Source organism: Gobius niger (genome assembly GCF_951799975.1).
Source record: "Gobius niger genome assembly, chromosome: 18".
NCBI lineage: Eukaryota > Metazoa > Chordata > Actinopteri > Gobiiformes > Gobiidae > Gobius > Gobius niger.
Genome location: NC_136869.1, coordinates 19,769,524 through 19,792,391, shown reverse-complemented (window position 1 = coordinate 19,792,391; position 22,868 = coordinate 19,769,524). Strand labels below are relative to the sequence as shown.

The following is a 22,868-nucleotide window of genomic DNA, read 5'->3' as shown; positions in this document are numbered from 1 at the left end:
CCCCCTCGTGCAGAGACCGGCGGACAAAAAAATCGCGGCGGTTTTATAATTGGGGGGAAAAATACACATATTCAGAACCCGGGCCATCTGCTATTTCGGCTCAACCACCCGCTAAGCCTCAGACAAAGAGACCGTCTTCAGTCAGTACTCTGGCACGGTCGGAAAATGTGGCTAATTGTTGCTGAATTTTGTCCGATGTCGTGCTGGGTCAGAAGGAGATAAGGGGTAAATTCATTTATAAACAAAGAGGAAATGCAGTGACTGTTCCTATAGTAATTAACAATGATGAGCAAAATATTCTGTCTCTTGGATGGTCTTGCAAATGGTGTCCGAAACCAGACTGAAACCCATGAGTGCAAGAAGAGAATGACAAGAACGTATAAGTTATGGATGCAAAGGCGTAAATGCCTAGAGTTAAGGTAATAATTTAATTAGAAGAGGTTAAAATGGCTCAAAGTATTAACTGTGGTGTGTAGGCTTCTTCGTCTTATTTAATTTAGAGTCAGTGTTACCCTCTTTAGTCATGTTGTGGTCCAATTTTCCTGGTTTAGATCTGGTGGTACGAGGAAAGCCAAACCTTTTTTTAGGTTTTACTTTTTGTGAAAGGTTTGAGAGCCCATTAGTAGAGGACTCGATTTTTAGGTTATGATTTGTCAAGGAGGTTCAAAATGTGTTCATTAGTAAAAAAAACTAAATTTAGTAGTTAATTGTAGAAGTTTACTTACTACTTTTTCACAAAATTCACTTTATACAGTTATGGAGGCTCAAACGGAGTAGCCTGAAGCAAGAAAGCCTATGTGCGCTTACCCCACTTTCAACGCTATAAAGATTTCCATTTTATAGTCATGCAACATGAGGATCATATCCACAGAAAATAAATAATTCAAATTTATTATATTCTGTAAGTATAAAAGTGTCCACCAAAGGGCATTTCCATTAAAGAAAATGACACGACTGAAACTCATGCATACAACTGCATACATTTCCCATAGGGAGTTAAACAAATTGCAGTAGTAAAAGCGTTGCTCATTCATACAGTTTGACATTAGATGTTATATTACATATTCCTTCCTGAGTTTCCCAGTTACAAAAACGCTAGAAAAAGTAGCGCACAGCCATAGCTGTCGGATGCTAACATTAAGGAATTGATGTTGTAATTTTACAGCATTTTTTAAAATTTATTTTTTATGTATTCTAAGCTAACGACATTGCCATTACCTAATTACCTCAAGAACATTGAATAGGCCTTGCACCGTGAAAGGTCTCACAGCAGTGCACGTGTCACTTACCGACCTACTCCTGTGTGTCCATAAATACTGCATGAATGAAACTTTTTGCATCTCGAGGTATGGCTCTGTCGTGGAATGGCTGTCAGCTGTTTTGGTGGCTTGAGCCGATAAAGCCCCAGTGAGACCAACGCGCCGCGGGCTTTATTTACTAACACGGCGTTTGTTTTAGCGGGATGTGACGCGGCCGAGAGGATTAGCTCTGAGGTACATAATGATCACGGGAGATGAGTCTATGAGCCGCTTATTGTTAACATTTGCAGTTTGATAGCATTAGGGAGTGACGTCGGCTTAAGCACTGCAGCAATGACATCATATCTGCCCACTGTGGGCGCTGGGGAAGGGACTACTTTACTGATCACTGAAGAACTCAAGTGTGAGGGAGGCGTTAAAGGAGCATTGCTTATTGTCATTTTGGAGGGGTGGGGGGGTCATCGCTAGGAAATTTAAAATGTTTTTACAATATTTTCAGCATTTTTTAGAGTAGTTTAAAAGGTATTTGCTCACTAATGTGCCAATAAGAAAAATCATGTAATGGCCAGAGGTTCTCTGTTGTAGGGCCATTTTTGATCGTATCACTTAATTCTAACTGAGTGGCATTCATTCATTTTTTTCCATTCAGTGGCAGTAGCTGAACTTTAGGTGCCTTGGCGTGGCTTGGCCTGGCGTGGCACAAGGCCAGCCGACCGGCTGAGCTCCCAGGCTGTTGGCGTTTCACTCGCACGTGCCCGGCCCCTCCCCTCCCCTTGTCCCGCCCGGCCAGGAGACAATGTTCAGTGTCCGTGTGCCAACTGGGCCCATTATTACAGCACACAGGGGCAGCCAGTGCAACCCAGTTTCTGCGCTGGCACCGAACAGGCCTGGAGTTCATGCTGTACGGCTAAGGCTGGTCAGTTGGAATGAGCGGTGCCAGCTGAGGTGACGAGACAATTGTTCTCCGATGCTAATGCGCCAGTGATATTTAGTCGAGGAATGATTTGTGTTCGAAATGTAAAAGCTCAAGCTGTGATGTTATGGCTATTTTCAAACATACCTTTGCAGGTATTTTCTTTAATATATTTTAGCACAGCCAAAGCTTATAGATCCAAACATCCCTCTGCAACCACACGGCAATAAGAATTCACTTTATTCAAAACATATAATGTAAACATTACATTTAGCAGTAACTACAGGCTAAATACTGATTGAAGGCTATAATGGAACAAATGTGTATCAAGTTAATTTCAAACTCAATTTGCCTTAAGTGCTTGTTGAGAATACAACCTATGGGGGCCCCCTGCTTTGCTTCTGAGGCTCCTGAACCCCACTTTGGGAACTGCTCTTTTAGTAGCTGCTTGTGGGTGATGGAATTAGGCTGAAGTACAGAATGTTACAAAGATCCTTTCACATGAGTAATGGTTTAGGTTGGTTTAAAAGTGGGGTTCATGCCAACTTTACTTCATCAAAATACCCCAGTTTAGTACTAATGTATATATTTTTTCCTCTTGTGTGCTTTTAGTCCAACAGGCAGCCGGTCAAGCTCAACCTGCTCACCTGCCAAGTGAAGCCCAGCGGCGAAGACAGGAAGTGCTTTGACCTTATTTCTCGTAAGTTCACCCAAAAATAATTCTCTTCTGAAAATTGGAATGAAGTGTAACCTTTTCTCCTGGATGTTGCCGTTTGTTTTGTTCAGATAACCGGACATATCATTTCCAAGCTGAAGACGAACAGGAGTTTGTAATGTGAGTACACCTCGGACCCAAACGTTGTTAGCGCATATCGTATGGAAAATATCCCCCCGCTAACTGTCTTAAGCTGCTAGCGTTTCCAAACAAACCGAGAAAGTGAAATGTAGGTGCAGGACTCGTGGTCCGGTTGCAGCCACTGGCACCGGATATCCAACTCGGTCTCATCTCGGCCTATTTTATCCACATCGTTCTCCAAGAAACGTATAGATGTTTCACCCAACTCTCTAAATCAATGAATCTGTGAAATGTTTTACGTCAATGCTGGTGGTTCCCTCGGTCTTTTGAAAGTCCTGGCTTTGTATTTGATTGCATTCATATTCATACAGCTTATTCCTGCTTGATCAGCTTTTATTGTCTGTTTACAATTCAAAACCAGTCAGTGCTTTGTTCCCGCTACATCAAACATCAAAAGCTCTCTTTAGGCGCCCACTGTATGTTTTCTTGAGACACTTTCCAGACGCTGCGCTACAAAAAAGAACCGCTCTGCTATCTTTGCATATTTGATCTCTAAAATAAAAGAGGGTTTCCAGTTGGCCTTTTTTTTTTTTTTCCTTTTCTTTTTTTGCCACTGCGCCAATGCTCACATGCCGTCCTCTGGGATGGACTGGATGCTCCGAGTCCTCGCTGCCTGCTCTGTCACGCACCAGCAGCAGTGTCTTTATGGGATTTTCCATAAAATATTCAGTGCCTTCCCTTTATGCGTCGCACCCATCCAATTAAGCAGGGAGTGTATTACGTTTCACATGATTGTTAAAAGCACAGGAAGACATCTGTCGGCCTGTCGCAATAATTAAATTAGCAGCTTTTGGATAAACAATCACTTTATGTAATCATATATGCATCTTTATTTGCATTAGTGGAGAACTTTTTGCAGGTATAGGTACTGACGGCATCTCTGGAATCACTTATATATCATGTGCATGAAGCAGTTGAGGGGGAAAACAAAGAAGAGAAACATCTAAACTTTCCCCAAGTAATCCAAAACTACTTAAACAAATGCTGAATTATGAATATAGTTTTCCGCCCAATAAAGATACAAAGAGATGAGGAGGAGCAAAGTGGTTCAACAGCCCATAAATACATAAATAACAGAGAATGCTAACGTAATGCTCCATGTTAGCATCATGCTACATGCTAATGCGAGCTACGACTGCCATTTTTTTGCCAATACTGGACAATCTGCTGTAAAAAAAACATTAATTTGGACCTGATTTAGACTTGTCTTTATTTGTATGTGATAAATAAGTTTATATTCCGCCAGAAAACGGCTAAAACTAGAGAAAAATGGTGTTTCCCAAAACGTACTTCCTTCCTTCCTTTATTTATTTATTCTTTGTATTATTCTTTCATAAATGTGGCCACCTTTGCCCCCAGATTTTAAATTGTTCAATTCCAATATGAACTTTACTGATTTGTAATATGTATTCCTTCATGTTGAAAAATGTACCCTTTATATAAAAATGGTATTTGGTTAGGTTCTTAAGCCCAGCTCATTTTAGTAAGAGTGGGGCAGAGTAGGTAGGCAGGTAGCAAGTATGGACTGTCACGATAATGACTATATTGACGTTCAATAGATAACAGATGAACAATCCCTTTTTTATCATGTATATATAAGACATTTCAAAAGAAAGCACTTTTTCGAACAAAGCCTTTTTCTGTCATTTTTAAGCTTTAGTGTTTCTGAGGCATAGAAAGGTCTTCAATAATATCGTTTATCGTGATATTTTCCTGCTTGGACATTTCGAACGTCAGATTTTGTTATCGTGACAGGCCGAGCTGCAGGGCCATGTTTGACCCTGGGACCTTCCTTCCCCTGCTGTAAAGTGTTAAACAATAAATATCAATCAATCAATCAAACTTTATTTATAAAGCGCGTTTCATACCGAAAGGCATCACAAAGTGCTTCACAGATTACAACATTTAAAACAATACGCCTGGCACAACCTCCTATATATTTTATATATTAGGATTAAATAAATAGATTGGTCAGTTAAAAGCTAAGCTAAAAAGGTGGGTCATGAGCCTGCTCTTAAAAACATGAACTCTCTGCAGCCCTGAGCTCCTCCGGCAGGTCATTCCAGAGGCGAGGGCCGTAATATATTCAAAATGAGTCATTAGAAGTACTGACAGTGCTGCCATATGTGTAGCCAGCGACCCCAGAGATCAGACTCCCACCATGCCAATTCACTCTGTTTAAAGGAACATGTCAATAAACACATACTGCGCATACAAAGTTTCAAACTTTGCTTCATTTAGGATATGATTAGTACAATACCATCTTTTATTGTAATCGTTTCTGCTGCAGTACATCTCAAACATCCAAATTTGTTATCTTCACACCTTGTATCAAAAATAGCCTCCATCTCACACATTCAGATTAACACATGCATCTCTCTGTGCCACTTCCTGTCTAGCTTCGCACACAAAGGTAGGGGACTGACAATGACGGAAATTGCTGACAGTTTAAACAGCGTGGGTCAGTGCAGTCAGTGTGTAGGCAATAGCTGAATGCGTGTAAAGATATCATTGACAGGAGGCCATGTTGTTGATGATGTATGCATACTATTGTGCATGTTTTGGTGCTGAAACAGCTCCCATGGGCGTGATGTTTAAAGATTTGCCGAAATTTACCAGAACAAGACTTGTGTGTTTAGATTTTATTCTACAGTCCACGTTTCGCTATCCCTGACAGTCTTTGCCTTCGCAGCTGGATCTCGGTGCTGACCAACAGTAAGGAGGAAGCCCTCAACATGGCGTTCCGTGGCGAGCAGAGCAGCGGAGGGGAGGACGGCTTGGAGGACCTCACCAAGGCCATCATCGAGGACGTGCTGCGCATGCCGGGCAACGAAGTGTGCTGCGACTGCGGAGCTGCCGGTGTGTATCCTGCTCCCGTGTGCCCTCTGAGACTCCCCTTTTATGCTTAGTCAACCCCCGTCAGAGAGCGAATTGTCTTTGCCTCAGCGTTTTCCGACACCCGACGACAACGCGTAATCAAATCCCACTTAACGCCACATCCGTCGGTGACAGTCACGCAATGTCGACAGCTATTTTCTCACGTTAGAAAAAAAAAAGCAGCCTCCGAATTCCCCCAGCAACCATTGGCAAATAGGGAGCGGTGTTCTGATGCAGCAGTGTTGTTTAGCATTCAGGGCACAGGCCTCCCCCCCCCCCCCCCCCCCCCCCCGATCCCTCCTCCCCACTCTCTGAAGCCAAGACTCAGCACTCGAGAGGGCCATAGACATCCAGGCCCTCCAAGCATATCCGCATATATACGCTGACTGGTGGTAAGATAAACACTCTGTGCTAATGGCAGAAACTTGCTTTAAAAACATGGCTACCGTGGTGCTCAGGAAGTATTCATGACCTTCAATGTGAAAATGCTCAAATTCATTACTGTTATTATTTATTTTCTTAAGAGATCTACACTCTGAATTACTGAATGGGATTTGATCTGTGCGGCAAAAACGGAAAAACTCTGATTGAGAGCAAAGACGTTCACTTTGAAGCGTTCACTTTGAAACGCACTCTGGGTTCTCATTGACTTTCTTGAATAAAAAAGAAAACGAAAATGATTAGAATGATGGAATTCACAAAAGCATTTCACTTTACTTTGGAGTAATTGGTTCTTTCTTGATTTTAACTTATTCACACTGTTTTTACTTTCTTTGTTTATGGGAATTAAGCTTAAAATGTGAGCAGTTTTGAGCTCTGTTGGTTCGCAGTTGATGTAGAGTCTTAATACGTATTTTTTTGTGTTCTTCTTTCTTCACTTTCCCCAAACTTGTCCATAAATAATTATGAATGTTATATTGTGGGGCATTGGGCCAACCAGGGGTACTTGACCACTTGGCAGAGGGTACTTGGAATTATTTCAGATTAAAAAGAAGTAAATAAAGTATTTCAGCCTCATTTTGAACACACTATTACAGTAAATGCTGGATAATCTTAGTTTAGTTGGTCGCTTTGTAACAATATTGGCAAGATCCTCGAGGTAGGGGGTACTTGGAGTATAAATGGATGACTCAAGGGGGAACCACTGTTGTAGTTCTTATATGTATAATTTTCCCCATTAGATACAAAGTATAGTCTCCATAATTTTGACATCACTTACTTTCCACTGTAAGTTTGAGACACAGTTTCATTACATCACGGGGGTTTACGTAATCCACGCTCAGTGACGACGACCCCCTACAATCCAGGGTGATTGGTCTTGTCCTCTCGACTGTCCCTACACACGGCTAACGCTGTCGCAACAGATGGGCCGTAAGCTGATTTGCGCCGCTGCACTCGATCAAAATGTCAATTGATTTTAGTGACATTTAAAATGACTTTACGGGCTGAAGTCAAGAGAGAGGTTATCTGCATATCTGATAGTCCTCGCTGCACATCCCTCCATAGGGCTTTGCAGATTTAGCCTGTATTATAAGCAGCTATAGAGGTCACTGATGTTCTCTCATTGTGGGTTACATGCACCCAGTGACCTTTTCTCTGCTTGTTCTTTGCATAAAATTGTGTTATTTTATCTCCAAGACCTGTCTGTCTTTACTTGGTTTAATGGGTGTTCTCTTTGTTGTGAAGATGTGTGAAAAAAAGTGCTCAAAGGAGAAAGAAAATCCTATCTAGGCCAACCATCTGTGAGTCAATTATACTTGTCATTTTGCAGTTCTAATGCCTTTCATTTTTATTTTTAGATCCAAAGTGGTTGTCTACAAACCTGGGTATTCTGACCTGCATTGAATGCTCTGGGATCCACCGTGAGATGGGTGTCCACATCTCTCGTATTCAATCCATGGAACTGGACAAGTTAGGGACCTCAGAACTCTTGGTAGGTCTTTTTCTTCAAATTAAGTTATAGCCTAACAAGAGTCTACAGATACCAGGATTCCCCTCAGTGCTGTAATTTCACAGCCATTCCGAGCCCATTATTTTGATGTAGAACATTACAAACAAAGCACTTACCCTCTCTGCGTGGACATGTGAATGCTGTTAAGCTTGTCAACAATATCGTGATCTCATCCCGACTTTTACCACTTCTCTTCCAGCTGGCCAAGAATGTAGGGAATAGTAGTTTCAATGAGATCATGGAGGGAAACCTCCCTTCTCCTTCGCCAAAGCCCAATCCCTCAAGCGACATGTAAGTACTATATTTGCTCTGAAACAATCAAGTCTTCATGTCATGTCTTTATGCCGTGTCTGACTCCATGTGCCTCTCACCCACAGGACAGTGAGGAAGGAGTTTATCAACGCTAAGTATGTGGACCACAAGTATGCGAGGAAAACATGCTCATCTGCGGCAGCTAAAATGATCGAGTTGTTCGAGGCAGTCCAGTCAAGGGACCTGCTGTCTCTGATCCAGGTCTATGCGGAGGGGGTGGAGCTGATGGAGCCCCTCCCAGAAGCGGGGCCGGTGAGTTCGACCCGTAATCTGAAGGCTAAGAGATAAATAGGATAAATAGCTTTTTGTTTACCCGACATCCACTGCTTTGTTGATTCATTCCAGCCTTTTTCTTTTTTTTTTGTTTTTTTTGCTTGCGAGGCTTTTCTCTTTTTTCTTATTCTTGCTCCATGAGGACAACCACATGCTGACACATTTCTAGCATTTGGTGAAATGTTTGGTGACTTGTTATGGGTGGAACAGTTGGGAAGGGTTGACTCATCTGGAGAAATTCACCAGCAGGGGGCGATATGCTGCTTAGAGCCTGCACTTCATGGGCATCATGTCATCGGTTGTCATCAGTGTATTCGGTTCACAGTGCACATTTTAAACACGTCTTAAAGCACCGACACTGGAGAGACGACTGAAATATGAGCTGCTAGACTCATACAAGATTCACAAACATTTCAGAGCACTAAACTACAGTTACACATATGATCCAGACAGGTTTTTTTTTATCTTTCTTTTTATTTCCAGAGGATGTTGCGATAAGCATTGCTCCCTCCCTCCTCATGCCCTGCACTATCCTGAAGCAGCACGCAGTAAAAGAATTCCTCCCTAAACAACATGTGTGATCAGACCAACCGTGACATAAATAGGTCAACGGTCTGAAAACGCACACACCGTCCTCTCTCTGCTGAGAAATTAAGAGCATATTGCGACGATAAAGCAAAAGTGCGTATTCATTCGGCGACATGGGAAGAAGGTGCTGCTGCTGCTGCTGCCGCCGCTCCTCTAAAGTCTGACTCACCGATATGTGATCTGCCGCTGTCTTTGCGTCTGAAAAGCTGCTGTCTGCTTCTGCTGCTGCTGCTGCGGACACAAGAGGCGTCCCACACACGCCCTCCGCTCCGGCTCGAGTGCAAGATGTGTAGGCTGTTCTATATATAGCGCCGATGGTATAGATGACTTGACATGTCAGGAATCATCTCATGCAAGGGCGCAACACCAAAATGAGCACTGCGCCGCTATTAAACGTTAATTCGTCCATTATAAAGCATTTACTAAGCACCTGTTTACCATTTATAGCGTTATTGCTCAAACCGTGATAACGTTTCGACCACAAGACGACAATTAGCCCCAAACCTTTCCTATTTTCGACCTGCCAGACACAGTGTTGGTGCAATGTTGCTATGGAAACGCACACAGCATCTTGTTAGGCGCTTATAAATAATTAACAAATGATGAGGAAAGCTTTGTGAATGCTTTTTTTTTAATCAATGAATTAAGAATACACACAATAGTGTGATAAAAAAAGTGATACCCGTGTCATTATTCCCGCCGTGGCCTTCAAAGACGCACAGATTCTGGCACACTAAAAATGATGTTCCCGCATAACTCGATGTTACCTTTATATAAATGTCCATTTTAGGAGCCATTTTGTTTAGCGCAGCTTGTTTAACCGCTACAGAGGGGGGGGGGACACAAGGATGCGGCCTGGCTGTCTCACGCGCCTCTGCTCTGTCTTTGATCGCCCCCTGCAGGAGACTGGAGAGACGGCGTTGCACTACTCTGTAAGGACTGCTGACCAGACCTCACTGCACCTGGTGGACTTCCTTGTGCAAAACAGGTACTTCTTTTTAAATTCCAACATGACTCTTCACACATAAAAAAAGGTTATCGTGGGAGTTTGTCTTTTCATCCTTTTTTTTTTTTTTTTTTTAGAAAGTATCTGACCTACTCTTGACTTGTATCTGACTTACTCTTGACTTGATCTCAGTGGCTGCAAGTCTCCTATTTTTGTGCCGAATTAAGCAAAAGACGTACGGCGGCGAAAGCTCGGTGCAGTGCGCTGCGTAGATTCCCACAAGGCAAACAGAAATGGGTCAAGCACTTGTTCGCTTCCTTAATTTATTCCATTCTCTTCAATTGTTTATCCGCCACTGCCTCCACTGCACGCCGCCTGCACACAACCAGAGCAGTAATTAATACAGTGTCATGTTTTGGCCTCACTATCCGAAATGTATTACAGTTTACTGGGTGGGGGGGGGTGAGATAACTTCCCTGCTGTTTATTTAGCATCCATTAAAACCCATCTGACTAATTGGAGAAACCGCTGACTTCTTTGCGCTCCTGCTCCCTCGTAAACCCCCTCAGACGTGTGACCTCAGTGTGTTGCTGTCCCCAGTGGTAACCTGGACAAGCAGACGGAGTGGGGGAACACGGCCCTGCATTACTGCTGCATGTATGAGAAGCCCGAGTGCCTCAAGTTGCTGCTGCGGGGAAAGCCGGCCACGGACATCAGTGAGTCACAGCCGCTCTTAATGTCATCTGTGCGCACACATGAGCCCTAACTGTTGATTATGCTCGCTGCCCCTTCAGCCAATCAGAACGGAGAGACGGCGCTGGATGTTGCCAGGCGACTGAGGAACACTCAGTGCGAGGAGGCAGTAAGTATTTCACTGTGGCACACGCTCGGCCGCACAGCAGGAGCCTCTTTCGGGATGTCACACTGCATTTTAATCGGCGCAAAGATATCTCTGCTCAAAATCAAGCAGCTTACGAATTACACAGATTAAATAACGACAGTGGGTTCTATTGAAGGCTCAGTTTAACCACTAGGGGGCACTCTAAGGTCTGCCTTTAGCACATGGCAACATAGACTTCTGTTTTTTTTAATGTTTGTTCATTATTAACAGTAAAATAAGCATGCACTCTAATGTAAATCCGGGGTGATTCAAGTGTATAATGATGTCTGCCTGTGTGTGTCAGCTTGTGCAGGCCGCAGAGGGCAAGTTCAACCCCCACATCCATGTGGAGTATGAGTGGAGCCTCAGACTGGAGGAGATGGATGAGAGTGATGATGACCTGGATGACAAGGTTTGAAAAGCTTTATGTTATTACAGCCCAGAACGTTCTAATGCAATCCACTTAGAGCCGGTCTGAGGCTGGATCTAATTGAGCACTATAGTACTCTGCTGCAGCTTCACTGTGTAACACTACGCTGTTCTCAGAGCCGGAGTCTGCCAGGCTCCATCATTTCAGCGTCATATGTCCAACTCAATATTTAGTAGATATTGAGAATCTTAATCAACAACATGGTCTTAACTAAAAGAAGACCATACAACATGTCAAATCTTCATGGCCTTCTCTGAACTTGTGCCCTCCCTGTGTGTCCCGCTGCAGCCTAGTCCCATTAAAAAGGACCGGTCCCCCAGGCCTCAGAGCTTCTGCCACTCCTCCAGCCTGTCCCCCCACGACAAGCTCTCTCTGCCGGGCTTCATCAGCCAGAGGGACAAGCAGCAGCGCCTGTCCTACAGCGCCTTCACCAACCAGATGTACAGCGCCTCCACGGACCTCAGCTCCTCCCCTGTGGCGGACGGACCCCCGCTGCCCCCTAGGAACCAGGGCAAAGGTCAGACCTGCCTGCTCCAAGTGTGGCGGAGACAGGAGTCATTTTCTTAAATCATCCACATGTTTGCCAAATTAAAGTCAGCGGGGGCCTATTGCACCTTCAACAGAGAACTGCGAAAGCTATTGATAATTTTTAACAAGTTTTTGCTGCCTTAGCTTCTTGAAATGTTGATGTCACTATGGTTTTGTGCAAAGGTGCATTGTTTAATGGTTTTTCCGGCCCAATTTGTGCACCACTCAGGGAAGGAAGGCTGTACACGTTCATTAAGTTCTGACAGAGCACACATTCTGCTATGCCTGCAGTTTCCCAATTAAAAACAACTCTCCCCTCGTAAGGAGTAACTGAAAAACACAGCAGACGTCCACTTTGCTTATCAGGCAGTGTTACGAAACAGAGCTTTAGTTTAGTCCATGGATGGAGTCATCATCAGCCTGTGTGCACATTTTAAGTTGAACTCACACAGCCCAAGTTCATATGAGTAACCTTTAGTGTTTCTTTAGACTAAGATGTGCACATGAACCATTTACATACAGCTGAATGTTATTAATTGCAGGCATGTGATTTATGACTGTATGGGCGGACGGTCTTCTAATACATGCTAACTCCTCAGACGCTTGACATTAGCTGAAGCGCTGGCCCCCCCTCTCTCGGCAGGTGCTGAAAGAGTCGGGCCCAGGCTTTTGCGCAGTTTTCGTCCCCTTTTTTGCTTTGCCTGTCACGGACAAGACTTCCATCTCGTTATTTTATATTGTGTGGGAGCGATTTCTTTTCGAGACCTGACATAACCGTCAAATGCTCTCCCACACTCCTCATCTCGCTCTTTCTTTCTTCTCTTTTTTTGTTTCTCTTTATTCTTCTTCCAGCTCCACACTTGGCATTCCTTGGCTCTCATTCGCACTACGCCACACTGGCTGGCACTCGACCATACATCAGTGAATATCCTGATTTTATGTTCTCCTTCTACTCGGCTGTGTGCCCCCCTACCCCCCATTTACGACTCTCTCTACCCCCCCCCCCTTTCACTGTTTCGGCCATTTCCGCTCAGATTTACAGGCTGGTGGAGTTTTTTTATGCAAACAATAGGATGTTGATGAAGGCAGACGGGGCCTTTCGCTCATCTGCTTTATTTAAAAATCTGACATTACCGAGGTCCACCATCCTTGAGCTGATAAACCTTTACCACAGCTGACCACCTCTCTGGCTGAGCTCTCTATTAGCTGCTTCACTTTGACTTTTTCTCTCTACTGTAACCACACACCTCTATACCTACCCACAGATAACATGGAAACACTGTTGTCCCTTTAACTGTTTGCATCTCCTTCCAGATGTACCTGTTCTATACCTGTTGGCTGCCTTCCCCGGATGAATTATGGTCTAATGTCATTCCTCGTTGTGTCTTTATCCCCCCCCCCCCGACAGCCCAAGCCCCCTTTGTGAGCCGTCGTCCTCCTCCTTTTACCCTCTGCTTCTGTTTGTTGTTTTGTCGGGATTTTGTTTTTATTTTTCATTTTTTTGGGGAACGTTGGTGGTGGGGTGGCGGGACCTCATCTCCTCATGTGTTTTTATGTATTGCTCCTCTAGCTCCGCCCCCATCCGGCCCACCCTCCGCACTCACCCCGGGAGGCAGCTCCACCCTGTCCAAGAAGAGGCCACCGCCCCCCCCTCCCGGACACAAACGCACCCTGTCTGACCCACCCAGCCCGCTCTCCCACAGTCCACACAGTAAAGGGGGCTTAACTGGGGGTGAGCACGAAGGCAGTACCTGAGACGGTGTTATATCCATTGTGGAGTGCAAAGGTTCACATGGAAACCAGCTTCACTATAGTCAATGAATTACAAACATGCAGCAAAGGAGAGGTCATAGTAAAGACAGTATGGCTATAAAATAATGTAAGGAAACGTGTAAAAGCAATTTGGCACTCACTGGAAGAATTGAAACTGGCTGATACAGATAAAAACGATTCATGGGCAACTATTAGCAAGATATAATGTAGTTATTTGAGCCCTGAAATGATCAGAATGAGTCAGGTGAAGTTTTATGAAATCACATTGTAACATGGTTAAAATCTCAGATGTCAATGCTGTCAAGTTTTATTTCTTTAGGTGCATCCAGGGAGTACTTCCCGTGTGCACTCGTTATTTTCTTGACCTCGATCATACAAAAAAACAATTTGTTATAAACCTGTATTGTACAAGACCACAGTGAGCCTTTGAAGTTTCTAGGCACTGGTTTCCCACGAGAGGTGGAACAGAAGCACATGTTTAACTTTCTAAAATATACTTTCTGGCTTCACCTGATATGATACATTACACAATGTACCGTCCCAAAACTGCTTCCAAAAGTAGGGCAAGCTCTAGTCTTCGCCGCAAAGCTGTGTTTATTGCTGATCACTGTAATACATTGAGTATAGTCTTTGTAAAACGTCAGATGATCTTCAAAAATATTTTTTTTAAAGTCAATTTATTTGATCAGGTTTGCACTCCCCTTGTGTATAATAGCTCTGTTGCTTTATGTAGATGTTATCATTTGTTTTATGTAGTGTTTTGTGCATCTTGTCACACTTATAACACCGAGCACTGCCACTATGTCACTGACGACACTTTTTATTGCACTAAAACCACAAATAATCAGCCTCATGGAAAGCTCAGCCAGATGACGCCTCCCTCATTGTTTTCTTTAACCATCACAGCATGTTTATTTCCACATTGATATCAAATACATTTTTGCGCCGACTTCTTCAACAATGTGTTGAATAATGTGTTTGTCGTGGTGGCTGTTAATATTTTAGGAAGCGACTCCACCCCTCCTCCTGTCACCAAGATGTCGCCCGTGTCTAATAAATTTGAAGGCATTCCTCAGCAGCAAAGGTATCAGAAACATTGTCTCAAAATGCTCTAATGTTGCATCTGTCTGTGTTTGTTCTCTCTTTATATGTGTGTGAAAATCTTGAAACCGCTGATGTTCTCTTCAACAGCACTACTTCAAGTAACACAAAGTCTACACTTGGTCCGAGGGTATTGCCCAAACTACCTCAGAAAGGTACGAAAACTGTTGGTGTCGGGTTTTCCTGTTTGTGCAGAGAACAAAGTTATGAAATATCTCATCTGATTAATTTTTAAAATCTACAGGCATTCATCAACAAGGATACTATTCATGGGATATTCACGTTATCCAATCACATGTTTGCCCAATTAAAAAATAACTATTTCACTCTTGGTACTACACAAAAGCTGGTATAAATCATAGCGAGAGTCTTAGCATAAAGTCTTTATGTAAGTTTTATGGCTTGATACAACATTTTACTCTACTTTAATTTCTATTTGACACAGGTCTCTAACCTTTTCCCTCTTGAGCTCCTTTTACACAAAAAATATGAAAAAGGGCTACTTATGCTGATGATACTGGATAGTTTTTGTGATTTACATGCAGGTAGTTTCACCAATAATCATATTATGCTGAAGAGTAGCTAATCCATTGGGGGGCTGGAGAGCTAATGGTAGTTCCTGAGCTTTTTGCTTAATGGTATTTACATTTCATTACTTAGTATTTTTCTTTCTTGTATTGTTCAGTGGCATTGCGGAAGATAGACACTATCCACCACCCGTCGATGGATAAGCCCAGCCTTCCTCCAGAGGTCTTCCAGAAGTCGCCCCCGGGATCGGACACCCCCCAGAAGGCCCCTGCCCCGGACAGGCCCCAGCCCGGGGACCTGCCGCCCAAACCGCAGCCCTCCGAGCTGCCTCCCAAACCGGGAGACCTTCCCCCGAAACCTCACCTGTCCGAGCTGCCCCCCAAGCCTCAGCTGGGGGACCTGCCCCCCAAACCCCAGCTCAAGGACCTGCCTCCCAAGCCGCAGCTGTCCGACCTGCCTCACCCTAAAGCGGGCCCGTCCGAGTCCGCGCCCAGGCAGCCTCCGGACACGCTGCAGAGGCCTCAGACGCAGCCGCCGCCCCCTCCGCAGTCGCACGCGCAAGCTCAGCCCCAAGCCACGACGCCGGCGCAGCCCCCGTCCACGCCCCAACCCACGCCTCAAGCCACGCCCCAGGATTCACCGTCACCCAATCAGCAAGTGGCGATGGTGCCCTCCTCCCCGCAGCCCGCAGCAGAGGACGCCAATGGGACTCCGGCGGGGATGGCCGAAACTCCAGTGCCCCTTCCTAGGAAGATCAACACGGTATGAACGTTTACGCTTGGGTTTGAGAATCCTTTGCTTAGACATATTTAGACGTATATTTTGTGCAGTTCTAACCAGTTACTTTCCCCACAAACAGGGCAAGAGCAAAGCGCGCCGAGTGAAGACCATCTATGACTGCCAGGCGGACAACGACGATGAGCTGACGTTTGCTGAAGGCGAAGTGATTATAGTAACAGGTGAAGAGGACCAGGAGTGGTGGGTAAGTCTGACCTTCAGGGCCCGTTCCTTTTTGTTGCCTTTTAAATGCCGTTGGAAGAATGATACAAGAGGCACTTTGTCTCATCACGTCCGTTTCCCTTTTGTTTCAGATCGGTCACATTGAAGGAGAACCGGACAGGAAGGGGGTGTTTCCCATGTCTTTTGTGCACATCCTGAGTGATTGACGACCAGAAAGACTTGCACTGCACCTCTCCCTGAATTTGGAGGCCCTGTAAATAGCTATTGTAACACCCATCGCCACAAGACAAGTGTCCTGAAGAGAAAAAAAAAAAAAAAAAGCAGAAACCCAATAAGGCTCATCTAGCCATGGATATCCAGTCCATGCTGTACAAAGAATGTGTGTATTCCTCCTCTACCAGTATTATCTAACCCTATAGCACGGCTTTGACCAGGCCTCAGAACCCTAGCACTTACCTAAAGTCTATGTTTATGCTGTTACTGTGTATATATGTATGTAAATATATATATTTGTGTGTGAGTGTACATGTTTTATTGTACAAAACATGTACCATTTGCTCTCTACCTGTCAGACTAAGCATCAGGGCGGTGGAGATTGAATTTTATCTTAATTTTTAAAGGCCCTCGAGTAACTATCAGCTTATATTTCTGGATAAAGAAAAAGGAATGTGAACTAGGTCATGTCATTTGTGTCTTGCCTCCCCCGTTTACCACGATTTAAATGAAGTGGCAGAAGTCTCCTACAGACCCTCCCGAGATGAAGATTTCATTAATTGTACTCCTTGTTCTTGCTTGCTTTGTGTGTACACGTATTCTGGTTGTTTTACAGTATAAAACCTGCTATTGTGTGGTGGAATATCAAAGCCTGTGGTTCACTGTAGGTCACAAATTAGCTCCTTGTTACACTGTCCACTATGTAAGCTGAGTTCAACACCATCCCCACAGTCTTAACCGCTCTGTGCATGGTGTAACAATGACTGGAATTGAGTGTAGAGTGCCAAGTTGGAAGACGCTCACCTCAGGGTTTGAAGAGCCACTAAAAGCGGGACTACCATAAGTATCCTGTAAAGCCACTATTAGTTTTAGTCAAGTATGGAAAAAGGACAACTTAGCAATAACTTAATTTTAAAGGCTAGTACTAGTGTGTACACATTGTAAACCTCATGAGCTTGAAGATTTTAAAATCATTCCATGTTACTGGACTTAGCACATTTCCACTTTGCCTGTAAATCAGAGGTCTGTACTTGCAGGTTGGGCTTAAAGGCTAAAGAACCATGTATTTTCACCCAAACCTCACTGACTTGCAGTTCTTCCCATGTAAGGAACAAACCCATTGTATCATTAAAAGTGCTGTACCTAAACTGTATCCCTTTTCTTACTGCCACCAAAAACCTTTAATACCAGACCAAACGTAGAAACTGCTCAAGTACGCAAAAAGAAAATGCAGATAATTCTTTATTTCGTCACTTTCAAAAGTTAAACTAAAATACATCATCCAGTTCTAGACTTGGATTGAAGAGCAACACAAGTACATTTGATTAAGAAAATAAATACAACTGTGATAACACAGTACAACTTGCTAAAATAAAAGTACAATTACCAGAAGTCTGGTAAATATTAACTTATTTACACACTTGCGCTTTGAGTTTGGTGCCTGGATCTTTGTCCACTGACTTGATGACTCCAACAGCAACAGTCTGTTTGAGGTCTCTGGCTGCAAAGCGACCTGTGGGTGAAAGGAGAAACATGGAAGGCATTGCTGAACAGAAATGGGATGTTTCGAGCTTAGTGAAGTAGATGCTGTACCAAGGGGTGGATACGTGAAGAAGCTCTCCACACACATGGGCTTGATGGGCTCCAGTTTGACAGTTGCTGCGTCTCCGGACTGCAGGACCTGTGGATGAGCCTCCACCCTCTTCCCTGTGCGGCGGTCCAGCTTCTCCTTCAGCTCTGCAAAGCGACAGGTCACATGGGCCGTGTGGCAGTCCAGGACAGGAGAGTAACCGGTCTTGATTTTGCCAGGGTGATTTAGAATGATGACCTATGACACAAAAGATTGAGATGGTAAGGATGATTTTTTTATTTTTTTTTATTTTAAAAGGTAACCAACCTGGGCCTCAAAGCTTTTGACATCTGAAGGAGGGTCCTGCTGGGCGTTCCCAGCCACATCTCCCCGGCGTAGGTTCTTCACAGACACGTTCTTAATGTTGAAGCCAACATTGTGTCCTGGGAGTGCAGTCTCCAAACCCTGATGGTGCATCTCAATGGACTTTACCTCAGCAGTTAATTTGGCCGGAGAGAACATGAGGGTCATGCCAGGTTTGAGAACGCCAGTTTCAATTTTGCCAACTGGAACTGTTCCAACACCTAAGATCCAGAGTGATAAAATGTTAAGCACCTTCACATCTGTACCTATAATACATTTGCTTGTAAATGTCTCCACCTCCTATTTTGTAGACATCTTGCAGAGGTAATCGTAAAGGCTTATCGATGGTGCGCACAGGTGGCTGAATGGAGTCCAGGACTTCTAGCAAAGTTTTACCATTTGCATGTCCCTCTCGCCTTCTGACTTTCCAGCCTTGGAACCATGGCATCTGTAAGAAATGCATATGGAGGTTGACTGAATTAATGTAATTTAAAATCGTTGAATCTTACCCTCTGTGACACTGTAATCATGTTCTCTCCTGTCCAACCAGAGATGGGAACAAAGGGGACAGTTGCCGTGTCATAGCCAATCTTTTTGAGAAAGCCAGTCACGCCACGAACAACTTCGTCATAGCGCTTCTGGCTGTACGGTGGTTCAGTCATGTCCATCTTATTCACACAGACAATGATCTGCTTCACCCCCAGCGTGTAGGCCAGCAGGGCATGCTCTCTGGTCTGACCACTTCTCGACACCCCAGCCTCAAACTCTCCTTTTGCAGCAGAAACCACCAGAAGGGCAACATCAGCCTGGGACACAAAATGAATCATGAATTAAACAGACACAAGGGATTTTTATGTAGTGCTTGTACCCACCTGTGATGTTCCAGTGATCATATTTTTAATGAAATCCCGGTGACCTGGAGCATCGATTATGGTCATGGTGAACTTCTGAGTGTTGAATTTCAGCAACGATATGTCAATGGTGATTCCTCTCTCCCGCTCTGCTTTAAGTTTGTCCAACACCCAGGCAAATTTGAAGGAGCTCTTTCCCAGCTGTTAGACCAAATGTAGCCATTAGTGAGGCTTATTTATTTATGTATATGCAGCAACACAGTGAAATCTTCAGCTTACCTGTGCTGCAGCCTTCTCAAACTTCTCCAGTTTTCTCTGATCGACTCCTCCGCACTTGTAGACCAGGTGTCCAGTGGTGGTGGATTTGCCGCTGTCCACATGGCCAATAATGACCACATTGACGTGAGTCTTTTCCTTGACCATAGTAACAAGTTGGTTGGCTTCTGAAACAGGTTGTGGTGTTGTTGCTGCAACTACGTATCAATGACCCACACTTTCAAACTCTCAGAGCAAATGCGCCAGGCCAGAGGTTTGAGTGGGCTTTATGTGCAATCAGCGCCCGGTGTGCTGCTAATTAGGCTGATTGGTCACCGCTTGTTCATTTGGGAAATGACGTCACGCAGCCGAGGTCAAAGTTAGCGTTAATAATGATTTATCTGCGTGTATAATAGGTTTACATAGTTGCTTTATAGGTTTTTAAGACACCCATGCCCTATTATTTGATTGTCTTCAGTTGCTGGCTCCTATAGGTTGCTCATGCCGTCTTCTCAAGTTACACCCAGGTGTGTTTGGACATGAAAGCCTTGGAGCAAGATGATAGTGGCGCTGACGGATGCGCCCCAGTAATTCGCATGAAGAGCAAACTAAAGATGAGGAGTCGTCCCACGTGGAGCAAAGCAGGTGAAAAGTTAACTCCAGAGTGCGATACTTAAACTGCTCCTTGTCAGAGTAGTCACCGATGTATAAAATAACCGGGCAAGTAAATAACTCAAAGGCCTACATACTTATTAAAATATATAGGCCTGTATTTAAAACAAGAAAAAAATCTTTCATAGGCTACATTTGTAAACACAATTTTTTAATAGCCAGTTTGGTCAAGAAAATGATTTAAAATTCTACCTTCACATTTATTTTGCATCCTAAAGCTATCAATTTAAATTAGTAATATTTACTTCAAATGGAAAGATAATCTGTGAGAGTAACTCCATAAAAACATCAGGACTCGCCAGATGGGCGGCGCTTTCCACATGTGCTTTGTAATGTTGATCTCCCCGCCCTCCGCACTCACAGGGTGAATAAAACGAGCCGCTCTCGTTTTGACGGCCCGCATGACGCTCAGTGCCCAACCCGGAAACAGCGACAGCAAATCGCTTTTCTCTTCTTTGAGCCTCTGCCGCTGGTTTCTAGCGTGGTGTCCAGACGAGTGCTCTACGAGCATCAAGGTAAGACTTACACACATTACTTTATTCAGCTGGAACAGTGAAAACCAGAGTCCATCTTAAAGTCCATCGCCTGCTTGTTATTCTGACTTGGTTCAGTGTGTTGTGTCTTGTTGGGAGGAAGAAATTATAATGTTTCATGAATGGATCCGGTCAAATTGAAGCGCACGTAGCGTTTGTTAAGTTACTATTTACGCCTTTCACCACTTAACAATGCTTTATATTAGCACAAGACAGGATACATCCTCTTTTCGATTGAATATTCACTTCCCCTTTTCAGGGCACAACCTTGGCGGCACTGCGAGCTACATTTACCCTTCTTTTAGCCCGAGGCACTGAATGCAGCGTGCCTGACCCATATTTGTCTACTAATGCCAGGTTATTAGCCTGCTCTCCTGTTCGCTACACTATAAAGCCTAATCTGCCCCGGTCTAATTGAGACGTGTGTGCGCCGATAGGACTGCCCTTTTAAAGGCACTAAAATGAATGATGCTGAGCAGCACCATCAAAGGAAATGCACCCCCTGACAGTGGGGAACAGCCTCCAGCTCATTTGTATGCTCTCACATGTGATTAACAATCTGATCAATGCAGGCTTTAAAATGGGTCATAGAAAAATAATTGTGCTAAGCTTGCACTGCAAGTGCTTCCCTGCAGTGCTAAAGTAGATTAATGACTAAAGCCTTTGCAAATGAGACCTTGTTTGAAATAATTTTATATTAGTCAATCGTTCATTGTAGTGCAAATGCATATTGCCTTGAATATGTTTTGTTTATTTCCTTTCTGTTAAGACTGCACTGACTCTTCTCTGTAATTCAAACTCTTGTTGATGTGTCTGAACTTTTTTCATTCAAACACGCCAAGTGCACTTTTTTGTTTGCTTCAGCTGCCAGACCAGCACGGAAGTCTGTTATTTCCTTTCCACTTCTGCACTCACAGGCCCTGAAAGTGGAAGCGAAACGTCCAGTAAGACACCTTCTCATGGTATTCCGGGCAAATACTTGTGGTCATGATGCAAAGCTGATGAGACGTTTGTCTGGCAGTTTAATTACACGCGTCTGATTCTTGTTGTTATAGAAAAAGGTGTACCTTGATTGAGCTGTTTGAGAAATATATGCCGTGTCACTTTGCCTCTTTGATGTCTCTCCGATGATGGCAGTATTTCCTTTTGATCTAGAATGTTCTCGCATAAGGCTGTTATTCTACCTGTTTACCTATGTGTCTCCTCACAGCGGAGTGAAAAACATACAGAAGTGGATGAGACATGGCTTGCCACTGCTGCAGCACTGACAGACATGGTGCGACTTGTTGTGCCATGTCTCTGTGTTCTCAGTGGAGCAGAGAGATGGAATATTGCATTGGAGGAAATCATTCAGCAATAGTTTCCTTTTTATATGATTCACTGCATACAACTAAGTTACTATAAGCCTGTGTAATCCCAAAGACTGCCTGCTCTGGACAGATGTTGAAGCTTATTGTAGATGGCTTTGGCTCAGTTATATAATTAACATCTTCCCATAAATGTAAAGTAGCTTATTTGCATAATAAAAACATCCTTAAATCAATAGATGCTTTGACTGCCTTAGCAACACAATCCCGAGCTCTATAGCTGCAATGAGATGCAGTTCTTGTGCGCAAAGAGTGCCATATAGTCATTTTTAATTATTAATAGTTTTCCAGTCATCCTGCGGGGGTAACTTGAGGACAGACCTTTTTCTCAATACGAGATCCTACTCTTTTGATTATGTTAGGGGAACGAATGTGTGGTTTAAGTGAAGTTTGTCAGCGTGTTGAGTCATGGAGGAGAGGGGGGGCAGGGGGCGGCTACCGAGAGCACACCCCGTCTGCTGACTTCATCATTCTCTCTGCATTCTCACTATGGGGCTCCTGCTTCATCTCCTAGTGTTTCCCTGACATGTGTTGTGTTCCTCCTTAGGCGAAAGAAAAGCGATACCCATCCCAGCCTCTCGAATCGAGCTGCGTCATGTGGCAAAGGCAACAGGCCAGGTGCTATCGAAGGTCTCGCGGAACAGAACAGTATCGATTCCTTCCCATGCTCTACTACTATAATGCCGTTTGCGCATTAGTATGAAGTTCCTCCCTAAGCGATTTTTGGCCCGTTACCGCAGCTTGCACCACTTCCATGATGCCGATGATGAAACGATGAAAGCGCCTGATTCCAGAGTCGTCTCACTCGGACGCTTTTGGAAATGGTTATTGACCTCTGCAATCGCAAAGGTTGGCTCATGCTCTGGAGT

The 22,868-nt window shown here is 44.1% G+C and overlaps 3 protein-coding genes across 6 annotated transcripts in view; 2 read left to right on the top strand and 1 right to left on the bottom strand.

Moving 5' to 3' along the window:
• The window catches only part of asap1b (ArfGAP with SH3 domain, ankyrin repeat and PH domain 1b), a 51,217-nt gene extending 34,664 nt beyond the window's left edge, over positions 1-16,553 (top strand). Inside the window, exons 12-29 of one of the 4 annotated variants that reach the window (XM_079576163.1) lie at positions 2,785-2,872; positions 2,959-3,007; positions 5,721-5,887; positions 7,705-7,838; positions 8,056-8,147; positions 8,234-8,420; positions 9,932-10,017; positions 10,576-10,691; positions 10,770-10,837; positions 11,160-11,267; positions 11,574-11,802; positions 12,666-12,734; positions 13,384-13,545; positions 14,592-14,670; positions 14,778-14,842; positions 15,373-15,977; positions 16,075-16,197; positions 16,307-16,553. In XM_079576163.1, coding sequence (XP_079432289.1) covers positions 2,785-2,872; positions 2,959-3,007; positions 5,721-5,887; positions 7,705-7,838; positions 8,056-8,147; positions 8,234-8,420; positions 9,932-10,017; positions 10,576-10,691; positions 10,770-10,837; positions 11,160-11,267; positions 11,574-11,802; positions 12,666-12,734; positions 13,384-13,545; positions 14,592-14,670; positions 14,778-14,842; positions 15,373-15,977; positions 16,075-16,197; positions 16,307-16,381 — 2,502 coding nt within the window. In that variant the 3' untranslated portion in view covers positions 16,382-16,553. The remainder of the gene's footprint in view (positions 1-2,784; positions 2,873-2,958; positions 3,008-5,720; positions 5,888-7,704; positions 7,839-8,055; positions 8,148-8,233; positions 8,421-9,931; positions 10,018-10,575; positions 10,692-10,769; positions 10,838-11,159; positions 11,268-11,573; positions 11,803-12,665; positions 12,735-13,383; positions 13,546-14,591; positions 14,671-14,777; positions 14,843-15,372; positions 15,978-16,074; positions 16,198-16,306) is intronic. The other 3 variants (XM_079576160.1, XM_079576161.1, XM_079576162.1) reach the window with 3 other exon arrangements.
• On the bottom strand, positions 16,483-19,667 carry eef1a1l3 (eukaryotic translation elongation factor 1 alpha 1, like 3). Its single transcript, XM_079576166.1, has 7 exons — positions 19,452-19,667; positions 19,194-19,373; positions 18,831-19,127; positions 18,619-18,769; positions 18,286-18,542; positions 17,982-18,216; positions 16,483-17,901 (listed from the first exon to the last, which is right to left on the bottom strand). Exons 1-7 carry the CDS (start codon positions 19,593-19,595, stop codon positions 17,798-17,800), a joined length of 1,368 nt encoding a protein of 455 aa, XP_079432292.1. The 5' UTR covers positions 19,596-19,667; the 3' UTR covers positions 16,483-17,797.
• An 834-nt stretch (positions 19,668-20,501) lies between these two features.
• The window catches only part of fam49bb (family with sequence similarity 49 member Bb), a 37,309-nt gene continuing 34,942 nt past the window's right edge, over positions 20,502-22,868 (top strand). Inside the window, exon 1 of the mRNA XM_079576164.1 lies at positions 20,502-20,614. The gene's annotated coding sequence lies outside the window, so the exon portion shown is untranslated. The remainder of the gene's footprint in view (positions 20,615-22,868) is intronic.

Excerpts from the sequence above, each read along its gene's own strand:
- eef1a1l3 (XM_079576166.1), bottom strand. The coding sequence starts at position 19,595 with ATGGTCAAGGAAAAGACTCACGTCAATGTGGTCATTATTGGCCATGTG. Across the intron at positions 18,543-18,618 it reads AGATGTCTACAAAATAGGAG|GTGTTGGAACAGTTCCAGTT; the intron begins GTGGAGACATTT and ends TCTGGATCTTAG. Across the intron at positions 17,902-17,981 it reads CTTCACGTATCCACCCCTTG|GTCGCTTTGCAGCCAGAGAC; the intron begins GTACAGCATCTA and ends TTTCACCCACAG.